The sequence below is a fragment of the Rhodamnia argentea genome, chromosome 11 (assembly GCF_020921035.1).
Source record: "Rhodamnia argentea isolate NSW1041297 chromosome 11, ASM2092103v1, whole genome shotgun sequence".
Taxonomy (NCBI): Eukaryota; Viridiplantae; Streptophyta; class Magnoliopsida; order Myrtales; family Myrtaceae; genus Rhodamnia; species Rhodamnia argentea.
The window spans coordinates 19,869,055-19,890,625 of record NC_063160.1 but is presented as its reverse complement, the minus strand read 5'-3'; the positions used below and the strand labels follow the sequence as shown (position 1 = coordinate 19,890,625).

The following is a 21,571-nucleotide window of genomic DNA, read 5'->3' as shown; positions in this document are numbered from 1 at the left end:
CCGAAGATCCATCCCATGGTCAACGCCAATCTACAGGCGGTGGTCAAGGGTCGAGATGCTTCCTTAGAGTACGGAATGTGGATGATCATCGGGGGAATAAGGTGACGCTCCATTCCCTTCTGTAAATACGATCTAGAGCGCACGTGCGAATCGCCAAGCACGTGCGAATCGCATCATTTCCCAACGTAGATACGGTATCGTTGCCCATTTATCCATGCATCGAGCTGTTCATCGTAGAGCTGCTTCGGTAATTTCATTTACTCTCTCGTCGACCGAAAAGAGGGAAAGAGGTAAGAGATCCAAAATTGCTGATGAAATCACAGGATTGAGGATTTCCGGTGACCGAGGCAGTGTGGCAAAGGAGGGCATGTGCCTTGGAACCCCAAGCCAGCGAGAATTTTAGGTAGCGCAAATCTCACTGCATATTAAAATCCCCTCGCCGTGATCGAATGAATCGTTCTCTTTGTCATAAATTTCTTTGTCATCGGCTCATTTCTTAACTCATATGTGATTTAGTTATATTCAGTAAATATTTTTATACATAGCGTGGGTGTATGTGTTTACGACTTACTTAGAGCCAACTTATTTTTATGACTCTCTCTTCATTCTTTTTCACATTTACTTGATTTCGCGCACACTCACTCTATACTCTCACCTCAATTTGAGTATCGGTTTTCCTAGATCGAATTAAATATGAAAGTGTTTTAACAATATCCGTCGGGTGTGATTTGGGTGTACATCACTATATTTGTATTGTATGGAAAATGAATCAATTTTGGGTCAGTATCAATTTCGACCAAATTCAAATCCGACTCGTTTAAAGGGTTTAATAGTAGGTCTCGCGGCTAGAAATGCGATGATTCAAGCTTGTCACCGAGCTTGTCGCCGAGCACTGTCGGGGAGTTCGAAATCAGGAAATCCCTTCGCACAATGTAGTAAACACTCGAGGGACAATCGTTAGCCAAGGTTTCCCTCGCGAGTTGACTCCTTGTGACCTCATCGAAGAAGAGACGGTGATTATCGCTCGGCGATGGAGTTGTTGGACCGCTTTGAGGGGGGCAAACGTGTTCTGAATAATCCGGTTTTGTTTGGATTTCCAAGAAGCTAATGTGTGATCTATAGTCGAATTTAATCTGAAGATTCTGACATATTTTAACAATTTATGAAGAAGCCAGGCACATGTGCACTGCCTAGGGAAAGACATTCGCATCATTAACCACACTTGGGCTCCTATTATATTTGGTCCGTCAGATCCCGCATGATTTCTTTCTTATCCCCTCATTTACAATATATATTCCTAGTATTACCAAACAACCTCCAACTTTGGCCAATTGAAGCAGAGTGTTTGAGCATTGATATGGTGGGAAAATTATCAAAAAATTCATAATTCTAAAGTTGGATGTTTATTATGAGATAAGAAAAAAATTTTGGTAGAAGACTGGACCTAAAGTTGAAGATTTTTTTCTACAAAAAAAAAAATGATATAAATGAGACCGTGGTCATTGAGAGGCTTTTTGTATAATTAGGGAGCTCTCTCCCCTATTTGTATCATCCAACAGCCGATTAATACAAAAGCATTATCTCCCTAAACACTCTCTCTCTATACGATCCGATCGAACGAGCAAGCAAGCGATCATTTAATTTACACGTTCCAACGATCCAAGGAATTCTCGGTCACCACATGGTTCGATCACTTAACTTAGGCACTCCAACGATTCAAGATAGCCTAAGTTGTTGCATGGTTCGATCTCAAGTAATCGGCCCGTAACACGAGCTCTCTAATCGAAAGAGATGGAACATTCCCAAGTACAAGAAATAGAACCGAGCACAAAATCACCGAACGCGATCTTAATGGAGGGATAGTGGAGGAGGATTTAGGACTCATGTGAAAGTTGGTGTTCGTTTATGAGATAAAAAAAAACTAGAGTAAAATTGAATTTGGACATAAAGCTGGGATCTTTTATGATATAAAAAAAAAGTTTAAGGTAGAATTGGTACTCGACTTAAATTAGTTGAAGGTTTTTTACGAGACAAAAAAAAAGTTTGGGATAAAATTAGGAATTGACCTAAAGTGGAGGGATTTTTTATTGGATAAAAAAATTAAAATAGAATTGAAACTGTGTCCAAAATTAGAATTTTTTTTTATGAGAAAAAAAGTAAAATTGGGATAAGTGTTGAAGTTGGAGTTCTTTGACGAAAGGTAAATGGTCGGGTTTTTCCGGTCGGTGTTAGGCCTGTAATAACGACCCGAACCGAAGTGATTTCGGCTCATGGGCCCATCCGGTTCTAGGTTGACAGGGTGGGGTCCACAGACAGAGAGAAGCCAAACACGAAAACCACCCCGACTGGTCAAATTGAAGCGTCACACGCTTTGATAGTGGTAGTGCCGTTTGACTTTGACCCGAACGGTTGCGTGTGAACGGAGCTCCAAACTCCCCACAAGAAACCCATAGTCGGCATTCTGTGGTGGCTGGCAAATCCATCACCTTTTTTTTTTTTCCTTCTTTTTTTCTCTTTTTTGTTTTTGCCTTTCCAGTTCTTATCAATTTCGTAATTACATTTTGTAATCTACTTTCCATGGTTAGCTTTGATGCCGATATCGCGTGCCTTTTACAAACAAGGAAATAAACCTCGTGCCACCCCCGATACGAGGTATTAGTATTAGATGTTCATTCAAATTCGTTACGAATTAACCTCATCGCATGGAGATGAGGAAGAGAAACAAAAGTAAAAAAAAAATCTAATCGGAAATAGCCATATCAATTTGTCGTGATAATTCAAAAAGAGATGATCGAACGAGTCAATACTCATTTAAGAGTCACTCAACTATTCATTACTTATAAAGATCGTGTCGAATTATACAACATAATCTTCCGATACCTATGACCAATTTTTTTCATAATAATTCGTCCTTTTGCTTTATTGTGCGATCTCCATTTACGCGAACGAAACACCATTAGTCTAATTATATCGAAATGGAGTCGTTACAAGAAAATCATGCGCTAAGAATTAGCCGGATCAAAACCTAAAATGTCTCTTTATTCAGCACTTTCATTCATTCAATCATCCAATTGAATCGACCCGCTCTTTTGAATTTCTGTTTGGCAGTTTTGAAAAGTCTCGCACGGTTTTCGCGCAGAGTGATTCTGAAAAGTCAATAAGTTAAAATCGAAAAGTCGTTGAAAGATTAGCTCGTGCCGTTGGGGAGAGGGGGTCGCGTGGGGGTCAGATCGCCGCCAGCCTGGACGGACTGCTCCTCCCCGCAATCATGCTTCCTCCAATTCCCGCGACCGTTTTTGTCGTTTTCCCCCAACTCCCATCCCTTGTCCTTTTCTCCACGTCATCCCTTCCGTGCGCCTCAAAACTGCCTTCGTCTCTTCAACGTCTTCATTGACAAAAAATAAAAATAAAAATAAAAAGTAAATTTATTTAAGGATTAGTACCGCGAAAAATTTCAAATTGATATATTTGCGATAAATTTATTCCAAATTAATATACATGTGACAAATTTATCATCCATTAGTTTCCTTTGAATTTTTCATTAGATAACATGCAGCAGTTGATAAGCGTATCATTTTTGAGTTTTTAATTTTCGTTTTTCACAAATGTATCAATTTAGAGTTTTTCGTGGTACTAACTCAATTTTACGGAAACTAACGGATGGTAAATTTGTTACATGTATATCATTTTAGGATAAATTTATCACAAGTGTACTAAACTGGGGTTTTTTGTGGTCCAAAAGTTAGTTTGGGGTAAATTTATCAGAAATGTATCGATTTTTGAGATAACACGCAGCAATTGATGGGCGTATCATTTTTGAGTTTCTAATTTTCGTTTTTCACAAATGTACCAATTTAGAGTTTTTCGTGGTACTAACTCAATTTTACGGAAACTAACGGATGGTAAATTTGTTACATGTATATCATTTTAGGGTAAATTTATCACAAGTGTACTAAGTTTGGGGTTTTTGTGGTCCAAAAGTTAGTTTGGGGTAAATATATCAAAAATGTATCGGTTTGAAATTTTTGATATAAATTTATCACAATTGTACCCATTTGAGATTTTTTCTTGACATTAACCTTTTATTTAAAGGATATATTAACTCGTGCTTATTTATTGAAGTGCTACTTAATAAAGTATTACAATGGTTAATATATAAGTGAATTGTTTCATTGATGTCTTATCGGTCGAAATTTGGGACGATTTTCAAGATTTGAAGCTATTTTTTTTAGAGCATATTTAACGACATCGGTAGTCATTTACAAGACCTTTTGTTAAAATTTTCGAAAGTTGGACTTGTCAAGCAATGTGGCCGAAACAATGTTAATATGTAATAATTCGATTTTCAAAATATTAATTACACAAACGACAAGAAAAATTAATGCATTCACATTATATACAAGGTAGGGGTGAGTAGGCTCTTGATCTAGACCCTAAAACCGACTTTGTTCTAATAGGTTCTAAATTTTTTAAATTTGAAACCTATCATGTTTGTCTTAGAACCTGTTTTGAACCTATCATGTTTCTTCGGTCTGTTTTCTACCCGAGAACTTGTTTTTCATTTATTTTATTTTTTTTAGCCAAACAACATGAATAACAATGAAACGATTTAAAGTTAAAGATGCATGATAAAACTCGCTATCCACCAAAAGCAACAATTCTTAATACGAGCAATAGAAATTATAATCCACAAAAAAATAAAGAAGGTGAGGTGAGCGAGATTAGGATTTTTTTTGTTAACGGTAGCTAAAAATCGGTTCCAAAATCGGTCTGTTTCTTAGGTACTTGGAACCTAGAACCGGCCCGATTCCAACCGGTTCCCGAAGTCTAGAATCGGTTCCCTGATCGGTTTGAATGAGAACCGGTTCCCGGACCGGGTAAACCCTATTCTGTTGCACACTCTTAATACGAGGCGCTGGTCAGCAAAATCTAGAAACACGAAATCTGATTTTCTTGGCAATGAATGTGGACGATTTCAAGAAAAGTAAGTACTCCCCAGTGATTACGTATGGGATTCTGTTGATAAATATTCCGAAGGCATCGAATGTGCATCTAAGCGAGAAATAATATGTCGTTATTCTCCCGCACGTCTCCCGTAATGAAAAGTCGCTATTTGAAATTTGGGTTTTCCAAATTGAGAGTAAAAATCTTTAGTGAGCAATAGCATTCTAGAGACACCCGACTTTAATAAACTTAGCTAAAATGTGAGCCCAGTTAAAAAAGAAAAAAGAAATAGAAAAGAGAATATTGCTTTCCACGTAGGCTCAGTCAAACTTATCCTAATCCCCCTCACTTAAACACCATCTCCTCAATCTCTCGCGATACGATTTCGCCACTCTAACCCTTTTCACCTACCCCCCCTTCAACTTCCATAACCGTCCTGACTCCCCATAGATAATTCAGGAAACCACTTCGATATTTTCTGTTCCTGCGAGATTTTAGTCCGTTTTCTCCGTTTCGTTATTCTCGCGTCCACGTGGCGGCCCTATGTGGTTATCCAGCTGGTGTGTCGACTCACCGGTTACAGGGTGACGCCGGTTCGAACCGTCGCACGTTGAAGCCCTACAAAGGCTACAACGCAACTGGCTCTACTGGACTTCCTTTATAAACCCACGCTTCTCCTTCTCTGCGCCTCTCGCGCTTCAGTCCCGAGTCGAGTCGATTCGCAGAACGACGGCGATTCCTGGATTCGAAAAGAATCGATGGAATCGGACAGTGCGGCGGAACCGTCGCATCGAGATGCCGATAGGGTCAAGGGCCCATGGAGCCCCGACGAGGACGATCTGCTGAGGGAGCTTGTGCAGCACCACGGCGCTCGGAATTGGTCCCTGATAAGCCAGTCGATCCCCGGGAGGTCCGGGAAGTCATGCCGCCTCCGTTGGTGCAACCAGCTCTCGCCGGGGCTGGAGCACCGCCCCTTCACGGAGGAGGAGGACAATCTCATCCTCAGGGAGCACGCCAAGCACGGCAACCGATGGGCAACCATCGCCAGGCAACTCAGCGGCCGCACGGACAACGCGATCAAAAACCACTGGAACTCCACGCTCAAGCGCAAGTTCTCCGCGGCGATCCCCGACGGAGAATCCGCGTCGCGGCGGCCGGAGGAGAAGAAGCCTCGCGGGAGGAGCCCGGGGAGCCCGCCGAGCTCCGAGCTGAGCGATCCGGTCGCGTCGTCCGGATCCGATCCTCAGCTGCGGCCCATGGGGGCGAGGACAGTCGCCGGCTTGGCGGTGTTGGTACGCACTCGGAGCGAGTCGCGGGGCGTGGACGATGGGGAAGAGGACGGCCCTTCGACCCACCTGTCGCTGTCGATTCCCGGCAGCGAGTCGAGCGAGATGGGAGGGAGGCGGGAGGAGTCGAGCAGAGATAGAGGAGGAACGACGAGGCGGTTCGGGCCCGAGTTCACGACGGCGATGCGGGCGATCATCAGGACAGAAGTGAGGAACTACATGACGGAGCTGGAGAGAGGCGTCTCTGGGCTCTGGGACAATGAGGGCTCGCGAAACGACGCCGTTTGACGAGTCTGAGTCAGGGAGGTGGAATAAACGAAATTTTTTTTATGAGCTTAAATTTAATTAGACCGAATTATCCTTAAGGCTGTGCATGAAATATAAGCGAGGTTGAGGTCGAGAATTATGATATGATGGTGGATTGTAGAGTTTATTTATTTTTTAATTTTTTAATCTTTTAATCTTTTCCTTCATTAATCTTTTAAAAAAATACATATGTATATGTATTTCCTGTTTCGGATCTATATTTTGACTGTAGATCTAGATGGTAAAGGCCGAGGTTACCTCGGAACAAATAAGAATCTCAACGAAACTTAGGGTAGGTTAGGGTCTTGCGCGTAGCGTGAGCCGAGCGCCAACCAACGGAAAAAGAGATAGGCTGACTTGAATTGGAAAATCTGGGATGGACCGTTTCGGGACGCATTTATTGTCGGATTTGGTTTTTTTATCTTCTTTATTTATTTATTTATTTTTATTTTTTCCTTCAACAGCGTATGTGATATTTTGTTTCGTTATTTGGCTTTAGGAGAGATTTGGATACGGATAGATTATTCAATTAGAGGACAACGTGCCAATTCCACGTGCCTTCGTTCTCTAGGATTTTTTTGAATCCTCTAGAATATTCTTAGAGACGGGCGATACAAGAAATGTCTTATATATGCCATATTCGAGTCGTTCATAATATTCTTAGAGACGGGTGATACGGTAAACGTCTTTTCATCTATAATTCTCGATATTTGTCGGATGGTGACAATACGGTAAATATATCATCTTCTATAATTCTCGATAGTTGTTAGGTGGGGGATGCATTCTAAGTCATTGGATCAAGTTGTAATGAAACGAAGAGGTGAGCTCACTTCTCATTTGTAATTTGTATCATCCAATGCTCGAGAGCATTCTCTCCCAAAAGCTTGTCTCTCATTTGTATGATTCTCCCTGAGAGCTTCTCTCTAAACATTTATGTCATCCAATACTTGAATAATAGAAAGCATTTTCTCTCAAAATCTTCTCTCTAAATTCTTTATCTCTTTCACTAAGATCCGGGTGAGCGAGCGAGCGAGCATGCGCTCCAATGATCAAAGAGGACGATTATTGTCTCGGGAGAATTGTTAAGGTGGTTTGATGTTTAAGATTTCAAGTTGCGACGGAGCTTGCTCTCATGGCGTTGGATTGCAACGAGACACGAGATATAGATTGGTTGATGATTCCAGCTCTCTCTTATTTCTCGTGTAGAGCTCTAACGTACACCAATCTCTCCAGATGACTTGATTCGGATTGAGAAGATCCTAGTTATCCTCCCATTTTTATTTAACATGTCAAAGTACGCACATCATTAGCTGTCGCTCCAAACACGCTCAATGTCGATATGTTAGTAGAGATTGAACTTTTGAATTCTACTTTACTTAATAAGCTTTAGTTACAATTATGTTAGTGTGCCTCGAAATGGATTGAAAATTCATATCGAAGCATTTGAATTGCTCATTTCCCAAAGTACAATACAAGTAAATTCCAATGCATTGCCGCCATTTCAAAGAAGAAATAAATAGAATACGAGATGATTTTATATAAACTTCAAGCCTCACAACGAAGAATACCATGTGTTGTGATATGTACTTTACAAAGTAGGCATGGCGTAAACTATATTTATATGTAATATTCGGAATTTGTATAAGCTCGCTTATTAACGGATCTATTATAGCGGCAACATCATACTTAACCCAACATACAATCAAAAGTAATTTCGTATTGTAGATGTTGGCGTACTAGTTTTGTTCAGAAGTGTAAATTTCACCTCAACCATCGATAGGTTTGGCCAGGATTGGTCTTTTATTTTTCCGAACATATCAGTGGCCTAGGGATACATTTAGAACAGAAATAATAATAAAAAAAATATTTTTTTTTGCTTCCAAAAATAGAAATAGAAAAAATTATTTATGAACAGAAATTGTTCTCGACAACAAAAAGATAGCAAACGCACCCTAAGACGACTCTTTGCTTGAAATTACGATGATGACCTTGACCACACGACCCAACTGACTCAAGCCCAGGAACACTGGGCTGCTTCACGGTTCAGCTAATCCCAAGGCTCAATCAAAACTAGTTCGTTTACCCATCAACCGGATCCGACCTGGGAACGGTTGCTCCATCTCCGCCCAATCCCAAGGCTCGACTTTGGATTTTGCGAGAGGAGAGAGAGAGAGAGAGAGAGAGAGAGCTGACATCGAGCGATCGACTGTGGCAACGGAGGGAGTTCACAGACTCTGCCAGAGAGAGCGAGAGCTTCTTCGATTCTGTCATAGTTTCGATCGGGAAGCTTCTGCGAAGCGAATCGAGAGGGTCAGAGAGAAAGACAGATTGAGGAGAGGAAGGGTTTAGAAAGAGATGTTGCCGACGGCATCCAAGGGACGGTCATCGTCCTCCGCCTCTCGATCGAACAACACGTTCGCTCAGTACCTCCGCAGAATTGTCAAGGTCCCTAATTTCTCCCTCTCCCTCGCCCGTTTTCTGGATTTGAAAATTTTTTAGCTAGTAGCTCAGTAGATCTGATCTCCCTTACGGTCGTAGCTTTGCGCATTCTTCGCTGGCGATAGAATGCTAGTCAAATTACCCTGTGTTTGTTCGATCATGTCGAGTAAATACGCTAAATTTGAGCGACTAATTAGATTTTGATTCGTGTACGTCTCGGAAATTTGCACCGTCTAGCTAACATTGCTCATTAGCTCGTTTCTGCTGGGTTTTGGGGAACGGAGAAAGTGATAGTGATGCATCTGTCAACGTCACTGCATCACTGAAAATGTTGAGCTGTTTTAAGGACTCTCTGTAATTTTTTCTTTTTATGTGTGTCTGGATATAATCTGATCATGGCTTGATCCGTGTGTGAGAAGTTTAAGTGGGAGATTTGTGTGCTGATCAATCTTCAGTGTTGCACGCTGAGGTTCCATGGGGAACATGGTCCCTGTTAGCCATCGAGGCTTGACAATTGAACTGTCTTGTGGCAATTTCTTCTCCTATTGAACTCAAATTGCCCTGCTACGGTATGGCATACAGCACTTTATAGGTGTTGCAATTGTCAAGTGATCACTTGCAAGTTATTTTAGGTCAAGAAGTTTAGTACCAATTACCTAGAACCCGTGGTATGTTATTAAGAGAGGGACACAATAACATAGCTTGTCCAGAATGTTGCATGTGGTATATTTACAAGCAACAGTCTAATGGGCCCTCTCATTTTTTTGTGAATAAGCTTGATGAATAAAATAACAGCGCATATGATACACGGCCGACGGTTGTTTGCTTCCGAAATGTGTGGGTTACTCTCTTCATTGATCTGGATCCCGAATGACCCACGACTGGCAGCGTCGGGTGTGATCCCAATTGCCGATTCCTCTGTTGTAGCCCAGTTTTCATGTTATGGGCCTACTCATATACCATCTGTATTATTCATTATGATGCTTTGCTCGCTGGCTCATAAATTTGTTCATCTTTGACGATTTGAAATATGGTAGTAACTGCACTGATCAATGATTTAGTGGAGATAATTTATATTATTTTGGAGCGTTGCTATCGCTTCTTTTTCATTATTCCGCTTCTCTGCTTTATGCAGTGGCAACAAATGGACATCGAATATACATTCTGGCAAATGCTTCATCTGTGTACATCACCAAAAGTTGTGTAAGTATTTGAATCTTCATCAATGTTCTACTTTTCATTAAGCCTTTTTTTTTTTTCCATCTTCTCTGTCAGTGTTTCTCATGGTTGTATAAGACATTGCTGATCTTGTTGTTAGGATGAGGTATTTGGAGTTAGATTGTTACAATGAACTAACTGGATTAGTTTTACGTCTCGCATGCGCAATGGGATGATGGATGCAGATATCAGCACACAAAGTATCACAAGCGTAAGTCCTCACATTTGCAAGTTTCCATCCACTTGGTTTTCAGTAATTTCAGTTTCAATCTAGTTTATTCAGACTCTGTGCTCCTTAAATCTATATGCTTAATATTTTGTACTTTGTTCAGGAAACTTTCTCACCATTTCTTCCTCTGTTTAGCATTATGTCTAGTCTAACTTAAATTTCTAATTTAGAATCTAGAGCTGCTGAGTATGTCATGAGCAGAATTTTGTGTTGTAAATGAGATGATTTTCAGATTGTTGTATCTTCCCCTTGTCTTTCTCCCCTCTTGTTTGGCTTTTTGTCGTAGGCGTTTGGGGATTGACTTTATTATAAGGTGTACTGTCAAAGTAGCTACCAAATGTTTGATGTGGTCAAGAGGTCACTTTGTGCTTCCTTTACTTGTATCAGAAACTAAGAACCAGTGGGCACGTGATGATCCGGCATTTGTGGTGATCAGCAGCCTTCTTTTGGTAGTCACAGTATCAGCTTATTGTGCCGCGTAAGTTGCATATCTGTTTTCGTTGGCTTCTTTTTGTCAATTGGGCAGAACCGATTTACTTGGTTTATGATACACATAACTCATGGTGTAGCATGCAAGAACGGGAAGAATAAAAGTAAAAGCTTTTGTTGGCTCCTAGTCAATAGATAGTTTTACATGAGATGCTTTTTTTCATGATAAGCTTGCATGCCTTGGAGTCATTACATATGCACATGTCATTTGGAAGTATTTTGTAGACAGAGTTCTCCACTCACCCTTTTTTTTTTTGTTTGCATCTGTTCTTTATTTCAGGTATGACCACAGCATTGCACATGCCGTTTTTGTAATTATTTCGGTGTTACTTTTCCATTTTTTGGTGACTGGAGCTATTTTGTCTACTTTTTGTTGGTAAGAGCCTCTTGCCTTTATAACTTAGCTGCAAATTATAATCATTAAATTTCTTTGGGGCTTTCCACCCTTAAGGAGAGTTATATAGTCTCTATAGAGATTCTGAAACTGCAATTGTCCAGCAGTGTAATAAAAGTGCTTTTCATTTTCCTTCTTGCAGTTTTTGTGAAATGTGCTTGAGTATTTATTTAGTAGGCTTTATTTTTTACTGTACGAAATTTATGGAGTCATCTTTGGTCCAATAGAAGTTGAGGCATATCTATTGACCATGATATTAGTTGCTTATGTGTTTATTTTCTTAGCTGTTCATATTATCAGTACCTGCTTTCAATGTTCCTCCTGGATTTGGTCCTTTGGATCCACTATTCATGATTAGCTTTAATAACCTATCATGATGACGCAACGGAATGTTTCTAAATCCGATGCCCAGCGATCAGTTTATTTCTTTGGCATTTGGATTGGAAGAAAAAAAATCTGGTGTTCTCAGTATCTTATCTAGAATAACTACATTTATCCTCTAACTACAAGCTGAACAAGGGAAATTTGCTTCTTACTGGAAGGACCTGAGACAGATTTTCTATTGGTGGAGGTTGATCCCCAATCACTTCCTGTTATCATCTTCCATGCAAGTTAAATAAAGAAACAATGAAAGCCGTTTTGCAGAATAAACAAATTACATCTACCAATAATTTGTTTTGAGTTAATATTTAGGGCTGTATTAGGGTAATATCCATTTTTGTTCCTTGATTTTCTTGCAGGTTCTTGACGAACAGCTATCTTCGGGAGGAGGTTCCCAATAGTCATGTGGTTGAACAACGCGTCGAATGGCAAGTCTTGAATTCATCTTCCCTTATGTTTAGATGTTCAGTGTCAATTTCTTCATGACAGCTGAAATATTCAGTTCTTGAAACTTTCAACTTCGGCCCTTATGTTGATCATGTTGAGATTTGATTTATATGATTCTGCACTCCGTGAAGATGATAATCGCGCTAGCATTATGGCAGACACTTTCATTCATCAACTTACTAGCTTGAGTCTAGATTAATTTGATGTGCATCAGAGCTCAGATGGTTTTTCTACTAACAGATGTTAATATTTTCTAATTCTTGAAGGCTCTATGCGTTCGATGTACACTGCAACTCCTTCTTCCCTATGTTCGTTTTACTATATGGTATACCCTAAGTCCTTACATGTTCTCACGATCTTTGAATATCAGTATTTTCGTGTTGTCCATCAACAACTGATGCTGTATATGTTGGGGCAGTGATACACTATTTCTTATCACCTCTCCTGGTAGCTCATGGCTTTATTCCTGTGTTGCTGTCAAATCTGCTTTTCATGGTGGCAGCGTGTTACTACCATTATCTAAACTTCTTAGGTTATGATGGTAATCTCTCTCTCTCTCTCTCTCTCTCTCTCTCTCTCTATATATATATATAAAGTAGCGAGCTGAATAATGACCATGGATTCCTATAGTGATAAACTCTCTTTCACTGCAGTGCTGCCCTTTTTGGAGAGGACCACTTTCTTCCTATACCCAATTGGTGCAGTCATCGTCCTTTGTCCTATTTGTAAGTTGTGGATATGAATCCTGTTAGTAAGTTATTCACGACTTCCTTTTCAAGCGCCTTTGTCAATTATTTGCCTCTTAGAATACTTTCTTTTATCTGCTTTGCAGTTATGTTGAGCGGGTTTAATCCGTCCAGATATTTCATGAACATGTATTTTAGTCAGAGACTATGAATTGTTCATGGCGGGTGGTCCATATTTTGGTTGCGCGGGTAGTTCAACATCTTCAATGGGGTACCTGTCCATTGTAGTTTCGGTTCATAGAAAGGATGCAGGACTGCAATGCCAGACAAGCCACTATAGTTTTTCTTTGAGGCTTCTTTTCTTCGAAATTCCCTTGTCCTTCCATGCACGGCTAATTTACTCTTCCATAATCTCGCATCCCCTCCATGTTGCTGGATTTTAATTTTTGTAACCGACTTATGGTTATCACGTGTTAGTAGGAGTTGCACATAGAAACTTGCAGTAATGAAAGATAAGGCTTTCTTTGCATTTGCCCCCAGAAATATTCTGAAGCGCTTGCATTCCATTTGCTTTCAATTGTTTTCGATTGCAAGCACTCCCTGAGGCATGCATGCATTAGCAGCTGGGCCTTCCGAGCAGGAATCACAACACTCGTCAAGGGCGAGATGTGGTACGTGGCAATTTTCACTCGCATGTTCTGAGTAGGAATCAGTAAAATAATCAGTGGAGGGGTGAGGACGAGAAGAGAAACGGGGCAATTTCACATGCGTACGACAATCCCCGAAAACACAAAGATTATTCCCATGGGGAAGGGTGCGATGTCTGTCATTACATGAAGTAGGCACGCCTGTCTTAAGATATGGTGTCTTTTGTTGAAGGGTATCGGAACCGGGCAGGCCCATTTGGAGTTTCCAAGGTCGCTTTCAGTTGGGCATGTGACCTTGAATTCGCAATACCCCGTGATCCAACTCAAACTTCACTGATGTCATGTGCACGTAGAAGTTGACATCATCTTCTCCTCCCACTCCAATCAGGGAGAGCAATAAAGTCTTGGGGGCGTGCCTCATCAAAGTCGTGGGTTTTGGCGGTGGTGGAGGAGGATGATGATGTGTTTATTGTTATTATTATCTTTTTCGGTCTAGGATGATGATGACGTTTGAGAGGCAGAGAGTTGGTGAAGGCTTCCCAGCGGGTGGACCCGGCCATTAGCAAAACCGTGGGGTGGAAGTCATTCATACATCCAATCCTCTGCTCGGCGTCTGAAGAGTCGGTCGTAGACGAAGTTCGGGTACTCCCACTCCTACTAACCGGGATCGACCGGGACAATGGTTTGCCATTGTGGGAACCGCAGAAAGATTGAGATGATCGGTCGCCATTATTTGCATCTCTCCGGAGTACCCACAATGTTTCCTTGATTGAACACAAACTCAGCTCAGCTCATAAATCCCCATATTTTCCAAAACATCTTCGTGATATTAGCATTGGATCCTACGGATCCCCATGCATGGCTCAGGTCAATCGGTCTATCGGCATGGCTCAGGTCAATCGACATTTTCGACGCTCCTTAGGTAGAACAGCATCCTAGCACGATGCGAAACAGTCGGCCAGAGGGGGGAAAGAAGAGCCCCGCGAATAACACAAAGTACGTCTCGTTCTCATATTGTTTACTGGACTCGGCATAAGAACACCACATGAAAGCGATAATGACCTTTTGTGAGGACCATTCGAAAGGGTCGGATCCACCAGGAATTGTCAAGTGCATTGTGTCACATTTACTCATCCGAGTTAGGTGTTGGGTCTCTGTCAAAAAGAGAACCCTCACCCACCCTCTCTTGAGAACACAGATCAACACCAATTCAGCATGCGTCCAAAATCCCAATAGTCAATTCATAAGTGATAAAATCCCCCGACACCTTCATCGGATACACAAGAAGCCAGGTTGTTCATAGCTCATTACAAAGACGGAAGGAAACAATTACTTTCAGGGCAGCAAACCATGACAAGAGGGTATGAGGAGCTCAAATATAGAGATGAGCACACTGATTTCGCGTCTAATGTGGCAAAAGTGTGAAACAAAAAGAGGAAAATAGATGCAGGGCTCAGCGTCCGTATTAATCGAGCTTGCTTCCCGCGACGTCCACGACGAACCTGTATCTGACATCATTCTTCTCGAGCCTCTCTAGCGCCTTGTTGATGTAATCCATCTTGACCACCTCGATCTCGGAAGTCAATCCCTTGTCTTTGCAGAACTCAAGCATCTCCTCTGTTTCCTTGGTGCTCCCTATGAAACTCCCTGTGATTGACTTCCTCCCTGCATGTCATAAACGGCACAAATGAGGGGACAAACCGTTTCTTGAAAGACTGTCGATCCAAGAGAGGATTTTGCATTTGTTCGGAAATGCCATCTAAAAAACGTCAGACTGTGATCACAACTCGATGTAATAGCCATTTGGGAGTAGAATACAACGGATTTTCATATGGTACACAGGCCGTATAAGATTGTTCTAGTACAGATCATTGATCTAGATAGTTTTGACTAAATAGTAAAGCTGTTCATATCTACGACAACATAATCTGTGCATCGACGACTAATCCATTATAACGCTCTGTTAAAGAGAAAGAGAGGACATAGAATTTACCAAGCATAACCATGGGACTGACAAATTGAAGAGGAGCGTTGATGACACCCGTCAAGATCAGCTTCCCATCGAGCTTCAACAAGGCCAGGTAAGGCTCGAGAGGGTGAACCACGGGAACGGTATCGATAATGTAGTCGAGCGCATCGGCAGCCTCTTTCATTCCATTCTCATCAGAGCTCACTAGGTAAGCATCGGCGCCCAGGTGCTCCAATGCCTCCTTTCTCTTCTTATCAGAAGAGCTTATCACAGTCACATGGTGTCCCATGGCCTTGGCTATCTTCACCCCCATGTGACCAACCCCTCCAAGCCCCAATATCCCTCCTCTCAGCCCACCTTGCTTGAGCCCGAAGTGCACCAGAGGGCTGTACACGGTCACGCCGGCGCACAGCAGCGGCGCTGCCTGCTCCAATTCCAACCCGTCTGGGATTTTCACCACAAACCTGAAGGGGAAAGGGCCCAATTGGACCAGTCAATCTTCCCTCAATTTCATTTTTCATGGGTGTAAATGCAGTGTTGCAGAAGTTGGCTTAAGCTTGCCATGTGTCTTTGAAGCGATCATTCCCCTTAACTAATTCCCAGAACCTTCAAGTTCTCCAACTAGGTCAATAAAGTTATATGCACCATCAAATCAATTCATGCCGTTTCGAAGCACATAAGCATTGGAATTGACACGACCGACACGTTTTTTCGATTTGTTGCTCGTCAAGTTGAATGAGATATTGTGTGGCATTAACATTGACCCAAGACAAATTAAATGCAATCCAAAGAATCAACCATGGAACCAGCTAGAACAAGAGAGTAATTACAGGCAATTGCTCACTTTTGGTCAACCACCATCTCACCGGCAAAACCACCTTGAGTGGGCTTGCCATCCGTGTAAACGTCGTTGTAATTCCAAATCTTCTTGTTGCAGTATTGCTCCAGGTCCGATTTGCAAGGGCCACAGTTTCTGCAGCACCCAACCACTATACCAACCCCAACTCGGTCACCAACTCTGTACTTGGTCACATCTGATCCCACCTCCAGAACCTCACCCACCACCTCATGCCTGAAGAAACATCAGCAAAGCAGTGGGGGAAATGGTTAAAAATGGACAAACCAAGACGAGGAAACATCAGTCATCAACGCAAGAAAAGACATACCCAGGAACCATGGGGTAGTGGGACATGCCAAGATCGTTCTTGGCCTGGTGAATGTCTGTGTGGCAAATCCCACAGAACAAGACTTTGACGTAAACATCTTCTGGGCCTGTGCTCCTGCATTTTAGCAAAAGCAGAAACAGAAGGACCACACCATTAAAACACTGCGAAACTTGAGACTTGACCATCTCTGTTAATCCCTTAAAAAAAGGCGAGTTCTCGAATCTACCTGAGGTCGTAAGTGTAAGGAGAAAGAACGCCAGATGGGTCTCTTGCGGCCCAACCTGTGGTGGTCTTCTCCTCTTCAAGACTGCCCATTTTGCTCAAAGATTCAAGCTTTTTCTCAAGCTGATGCTTGGAGAGAGATTCAGCGGAGGTGTTCACTTGCTGTTGATTGTAATGCAAAGTTGCAGGCTAGGAATCACAGATTGATGATTGATGAAGGATGGTGATGCATATATAGATGGACAAAAAAGGCGGTACCAGAAATGGACCAAGGTAAAAAAAAAAAAAAACTGAGAGAGATGGCTTTGGCCAAAAGTGACACGTCAGCAAGCAATACCTAACTAGGGCGCGGTAGGTGAACCAGGGGGTGGGTTAAGTGTCAAGACCTGTATCAAATCCATTCAAATTTTCTGTGCTCATACTCATTGAGTTAAAAAAAAGAAATTAAAGATATAAATAAACATGGGACATATTATAAATCCCTTGAACTTTGGAATCTCTTTGGTACAGTGATTTTATTCATCTTGAAGATGCGGATAAGTGATGGAGCAGTCTATCAAATGCTCTACTCGTCGGTGACATAACCTATTCTGAACCATCATGAGTTTAGAATAACCTAGAGATTAAAAAAAGGATAAAAAGTACACTATCTCTTCGATAAACGAATGACGTAAGTGTCTAATCTTAATTTTATGGCCCGAGCTTTCTCATCCAACGCACCAACCATGCCGACTTAGACACACACACACACAAACATATATATATATATATATATATATGTTTGTGTGTGTTCTTTGTTATTTGGTGGATTCCAACCGGGGTCATGCGGAAATATATATATATATATATATATATGTTCTTTGTTATTTGGTGGATTCCAACCGGGGTCATGAGGATATATATATATATATATATATATATATATATATATATGTTCTTTGTTATTTGGTGGATTCCAATCGGGGTCATGCGGCATTTCCATGTTGAACTAAAGCTGCCTATATGAAAAATTCTAATCGCGATTACGCTAATATTCTCACTAAGTTAACATGATCATTCATCCGTGGCCTAAACTCTTACATGAGATGACGGCATGGCAAAAAAAAACCTTATCCATCTACAGCAAATTACAATCTGTCCCAAATCAAAATGGCAAGAATTGACTCGGCAACAACAATTGCTAAAACGAAAATGTCAGCTGGTCCACTCCTCATCCTCCACACCAAACCTTGTCAGAACAGTTCAAAAACACATTGGGAAAGAGACTCTCCCCTCTCCATTCCATGGACTTGAAAAAGACTTTTTCCTCCCCACCTCATCCCCTCTCCATTCAAAATTTGCCAATTATTTTGATTTTGGATTGATCAGAACTTGCCCCAACCAGACCGGAATATCCTAAAATCCCATCTGGTTCACCTGAAATATAATTCTCCAATGCATGCCATAATGTCCAATCTGCTCTGATCATTTTAACTTTTCAATAGGGGCATGAGGGAACATGACTTGGACGGAACGTACCCCTTGGTGGTTGGTGGAGTTAGGACTAGAAATACAAAAATAATCATTGTCAAAGGCAGCCTGTATTAGTATAAACTCATATATTTAACGTAGTCAGGCCAATGACTGGCCAACTTTCATGATCAGTTATGAAGTAGGTGAAGAACAAGTCTCTCTCGAGATCTGTCCTCCTTCTAGAAATATGAAGAGATAGAGAGATTCTCCATCAGATGAGAGCTGCATTCAGTTATGGGCCGTAAGCTTGAAGCCTCGAAGGCCCAAGATTACATAATTTGGGCTCTTTCTGCTGCTGGAGGCTGGAAGCCCACGAAGATGAAAGGCCCTTTTTCCTTGGGCCAGGGCCTTGCGAGAGAGATATCAGCAAATAATAAGTTGCATCAACTTCGGCTGGAGCCTTCAGTATCAACTTGAGATGCTTGTGAAGGAAATGGGAATTGGGTTGAACCAAAAGTATTGTCACATTCTATAGCACGTGTCGTATTACCGATATGAGATATATAAAACACAAGGAAAATGTGCTGGATGCACATGACTATATGTGCTATTGCTACTATCGAAGTACATCTCGAGTAATCACGTAGAGGTTTGATAATACGATAATGCACATCATATAAAATTTTCCAGATAGTCATTGCCGTTATGTATTCGACGTCAATTCAGTGAACCGCCATAAGTTTTAGTGTCGGATGACTAGGAATGTGTGATCTAAGTAGTACACGAGGGGATTGGATTAGATGACAAGATTAGCTAAGAATGACCACGTACAAGCTGAGACTAGTGCATTAATCATGCATACTAGTGACCGATGCCCGGGCTAGGGCCGGATGTTTTAGTCCACCCGAAGAATTGGGCCAGCTTCCTGTACTTGTGCCCGGGACCGCTCGGGCTCGGCCCCGAGTGCCTGATCGTGATCCTGAGATGCAAACTGTTGAACGAGCCAGGCAAGTTGGTGGGGATGCTCTTGAGTGATCTAGCTTCAGTGTTAAGCAGAGCACAAGTCATCAGTAGTAGAAGAAGAAGCAGCGGGAGAGCTGAAGTGAGAGAGACTCTTGATCTTGCCATCTCATGTAACCTGAGAACTGTGGGACTTGTGAGGGTTTTGTAACAAAGATGGCCGTGTGTGTTTATGAGTCTCCTTGTGCCTTTAAATAGCGTTATCCTGGGCCTGCTCAGCTGGAATTGAAGTCCCTAGGTCAAGAATTGAAAACTGGGGGATAGTTCAAGTATCTTTTCTCTACATTCCAAGTGATTGATGTGGTGGGTACTTGCTTCCTTGACACATATGTGATTAATGAGGGGCGACTAGCGTATGTTTAGCCTAAATTAATGTTTACATAAGTAAAAAAAGTCAGACAATGGGCATTCCTTATTGATGTTTGTGGTATCTTTTGGAACAAGTTTGATGTCAAACCAGTACACGCCCCCCTCTCAGCCGCAACTCTTGAATACTACAACATCAGCACAAGTTGAATAACTGTGTTCTTGTCATAATATGCAGGTACCTTTAGCTTTTTCATCGTCTTAACTTTTTTTAATTTGTTCACTTAGTTTGTAGACGTGAAGGAAGTCGGAAAAAGTAGGGTTTTGAGACGACGTGATTTTAATCATAAAGATTCGTGCTACCTAACCTTCTTATTATTCGCAGATTAATTATTTTCAGCGGGACGGATTGTTACACATGTATTTTCGTCGTAGATTTGCTTTTCCATAAATTCGAAATCTTGTCGAGGACTCTCATCTAAATTAAAAAAATTGAGGGGATTGATCGAATCTGGTTTTTATCCTCATTCGTTCAAACGTTATCTTAGCTTAACTGAGATTTAGCCCCGCTTTCAATCTCCAATCTCATGAGCTCCAAGTCAGACTAAGTAATCAAAAACTCACAAGACACTGGGGCCTTGAAGGCAACTTTCTCCGTGCAATGATGATTTAGGAATAACACATTGATTAACGTGATACTGATCCTGGTAGCTACACTAGACCCTATCCCGCATCTACCCTAGAGGGAAAGAACGGACTTGAGTTTTGGCCACTCATGGCTACAAACGAGAGGGAAACATGCCAGGCTTAATGCCCTAGGGATGCTCAAGCTCTCTCCTTTCCAGTCTTGCTTTGACCTTGAACGGGAAAGAAATTCAATAGCTCGACCCACAATGCTCTTATATTCCAAGTTACGAACTCCCCCTAACACATGACATTTGCTTCAACCCCACGTCAAGCAATCCGCAACTTTTATGCAGATTCAACTGCACAAGGTTGGCCTCGGATGATCGGGCAAAAGCTGTCAGCCTCACATCATAAGGCCGAAAGTACTTTTAACTTCCTGGTGCATACGCTCAAATCCACGAGGAACAGAACAATCTTGAAGGTCCGATGAACATGGCCAGGAAAAAAAAAACAAGGAAGTCCATGTTTTCAGCTGGTAACATATGTAGTGGCGACGGGCCATCCATGCCCACCGCCTGTCTCTGTCTCTCAATCTGCAATTCTGCATGGCTTTTGAGGTCAAGGGGTTTGGGGTCTAATCTCACTTTACGCAACTCGAAAGGTCGTCTGAAATGTAATCTTGCGGGGAAAGGAGATGTGCAGGTTTGGAACATTTCATTTTCAGACATGGAATGTTGCCCATGTAAATGTATCTATAACCCTTCTTGGCAATGATTTGACTGCCACTGAGGAAGTCTTCTCGTTCTACAGTGACTAGGAGAATGCAAAGCCGACTTAAGATCAACCATTTGGAACTTTGCTAGGATCGTATTAGTTTGCGTAAGGCGACATTTTCTTTCGGACCGCACTGTTTTCGTACTCATCCTAAAAAATTAACAATTTTTTTGAGCAAATAGTGTCTTTTATATTGTGAAACTGATTGAGAGCGATGCTGGAAACTAAGGTTGGTATTCTTGGCCAATTGTAGTTTAAAAAAAAAAAGAAGAAGAAGGAATAACTTGCTGAGAAAAGAGAGAGAGAGGAGTATTTCGGTTAAATAGTCAAGAATATGAAGTGTTTTAGTTAAAATGAAGTCGAAAATAAAAAGAAATTTTTAAAAAGCAAACCATAACATGATCGATATTGTGAAAATCGGATCAAAATATCATGTGATTTTAAGTAATTTCCATCAAGAAGTGCCCTTTTGATAATTGAAAAAGTTTCAACGAATTGATAACCATGAAATTCTCCCAATTTGTGCTGGGATATCGGGGATCAAGAATTTAGGTTGCACATTCACCTAC

General features: G+C 41.5%; 4 protein-coding genes across 7 annotated transcripts in view; 2 read left to right on the top strand and 2 right to left on the bottom strand.

Annotated features, from left to right (window-relative positions):
- LOC115735585 (DNA repair protein REV1) overlaps positions 1-21,571 on the bottom strand; it is an 870,695-nt gene that overhangs the window by 805,092 nt on the left and 44,032 nt on the right. The gene's annotated exons all lie outside the window — the stretch shown is intronic.
- On the top strand, positions 1,009-6,628 carry LOC115735609 (transcription factor MYB73-like). The gene is made up of 2 exons (XM_030666947.2): positions 1,009-1,013; positions 5,647-6,628. The coding sequence occupies exon 2, from the start codon at positions 5,703-5,705 to the stop codon at positions 6,516-6,518; it is 816 nt and encodes a 271-aa protein (XP_030522807.1). The 5' UTR covers positions 1,009-1,013; positions 5,647-5,702; the 3' UTR covers positions 6,519-6,628.
- LOC115735607 (probable cinnamyl alcohol dehydrogenase) lies at positions 8,608-17,070 on the bottom strand. 2 transcript variants are annotated; one of them, XM_048272945.1, is made up of 5 exons: positions 16,828-17,070; positions 16,602-16,715; positions 16,280-16,507; positions 15,440-15,899; positions 8,608-8,724 (listed from the first exon to the last, which is right to left on the bottom strand). In XM_048272945.1, the coding sequence occupies exons 1-5, from the start codon at positions 16,914-16,916 to the stop codon at positions 8,623-8,625; spliced, it is 993 nt and encodes a 330-aa protein (XP_048128902.1). In that variant the 5' UTR covers positions 16,917-17,070; the 3' UTR covers positions 8,608-8,622. The 2 variants fall into 2 exon arrangements, with proteins under 2 accessions (XP_048128902.1, XP_030522803.1); XM_030666943.2 differs by lacking the exon at positions 8,608-8,724 and adding an exon at positions 14,687-15,131 and having other exon boundaries at positions 15,460-15,899; positions 16,828-17,063.
- On the top strand, positions 8,685-13,346 carry LOC115735608 (protein unc-50 homolog). 2 transcript variants are annotated; one of them, XM_030666945.2, is made up of 10 exons: positions 8,688-8,981; positions 10,111-10,178; positions 10,379-10,404; positions 10,810-10,900; positions 11,192-11,287; positions 12,046-12,114; positions 12,400-12,458; positions 12,552-12,674; positions 12,787-12,858; positions 12,966-13,346. In XM_030666945.2, exons 1-10 carry the CDS (start codon positions 8,892-8,894, stop codon positions 13,028-13,030), a joined length of 759 nt encoding a protein of 252 aa, XP_030522805.1. In that variant the 5' UTR covers positions 8,688-8,891; the 3' UTR covers positions 13,031-13,346. The 2 variants fall into 2 exon arrangements, with proteins under 2 accessions (XP_048128919.1, XP_030522805.1); XM_048272962.1 differs by lacking the exon at positions 11,192-11,287 and having other exon boundaries at positions 8,685-8,981.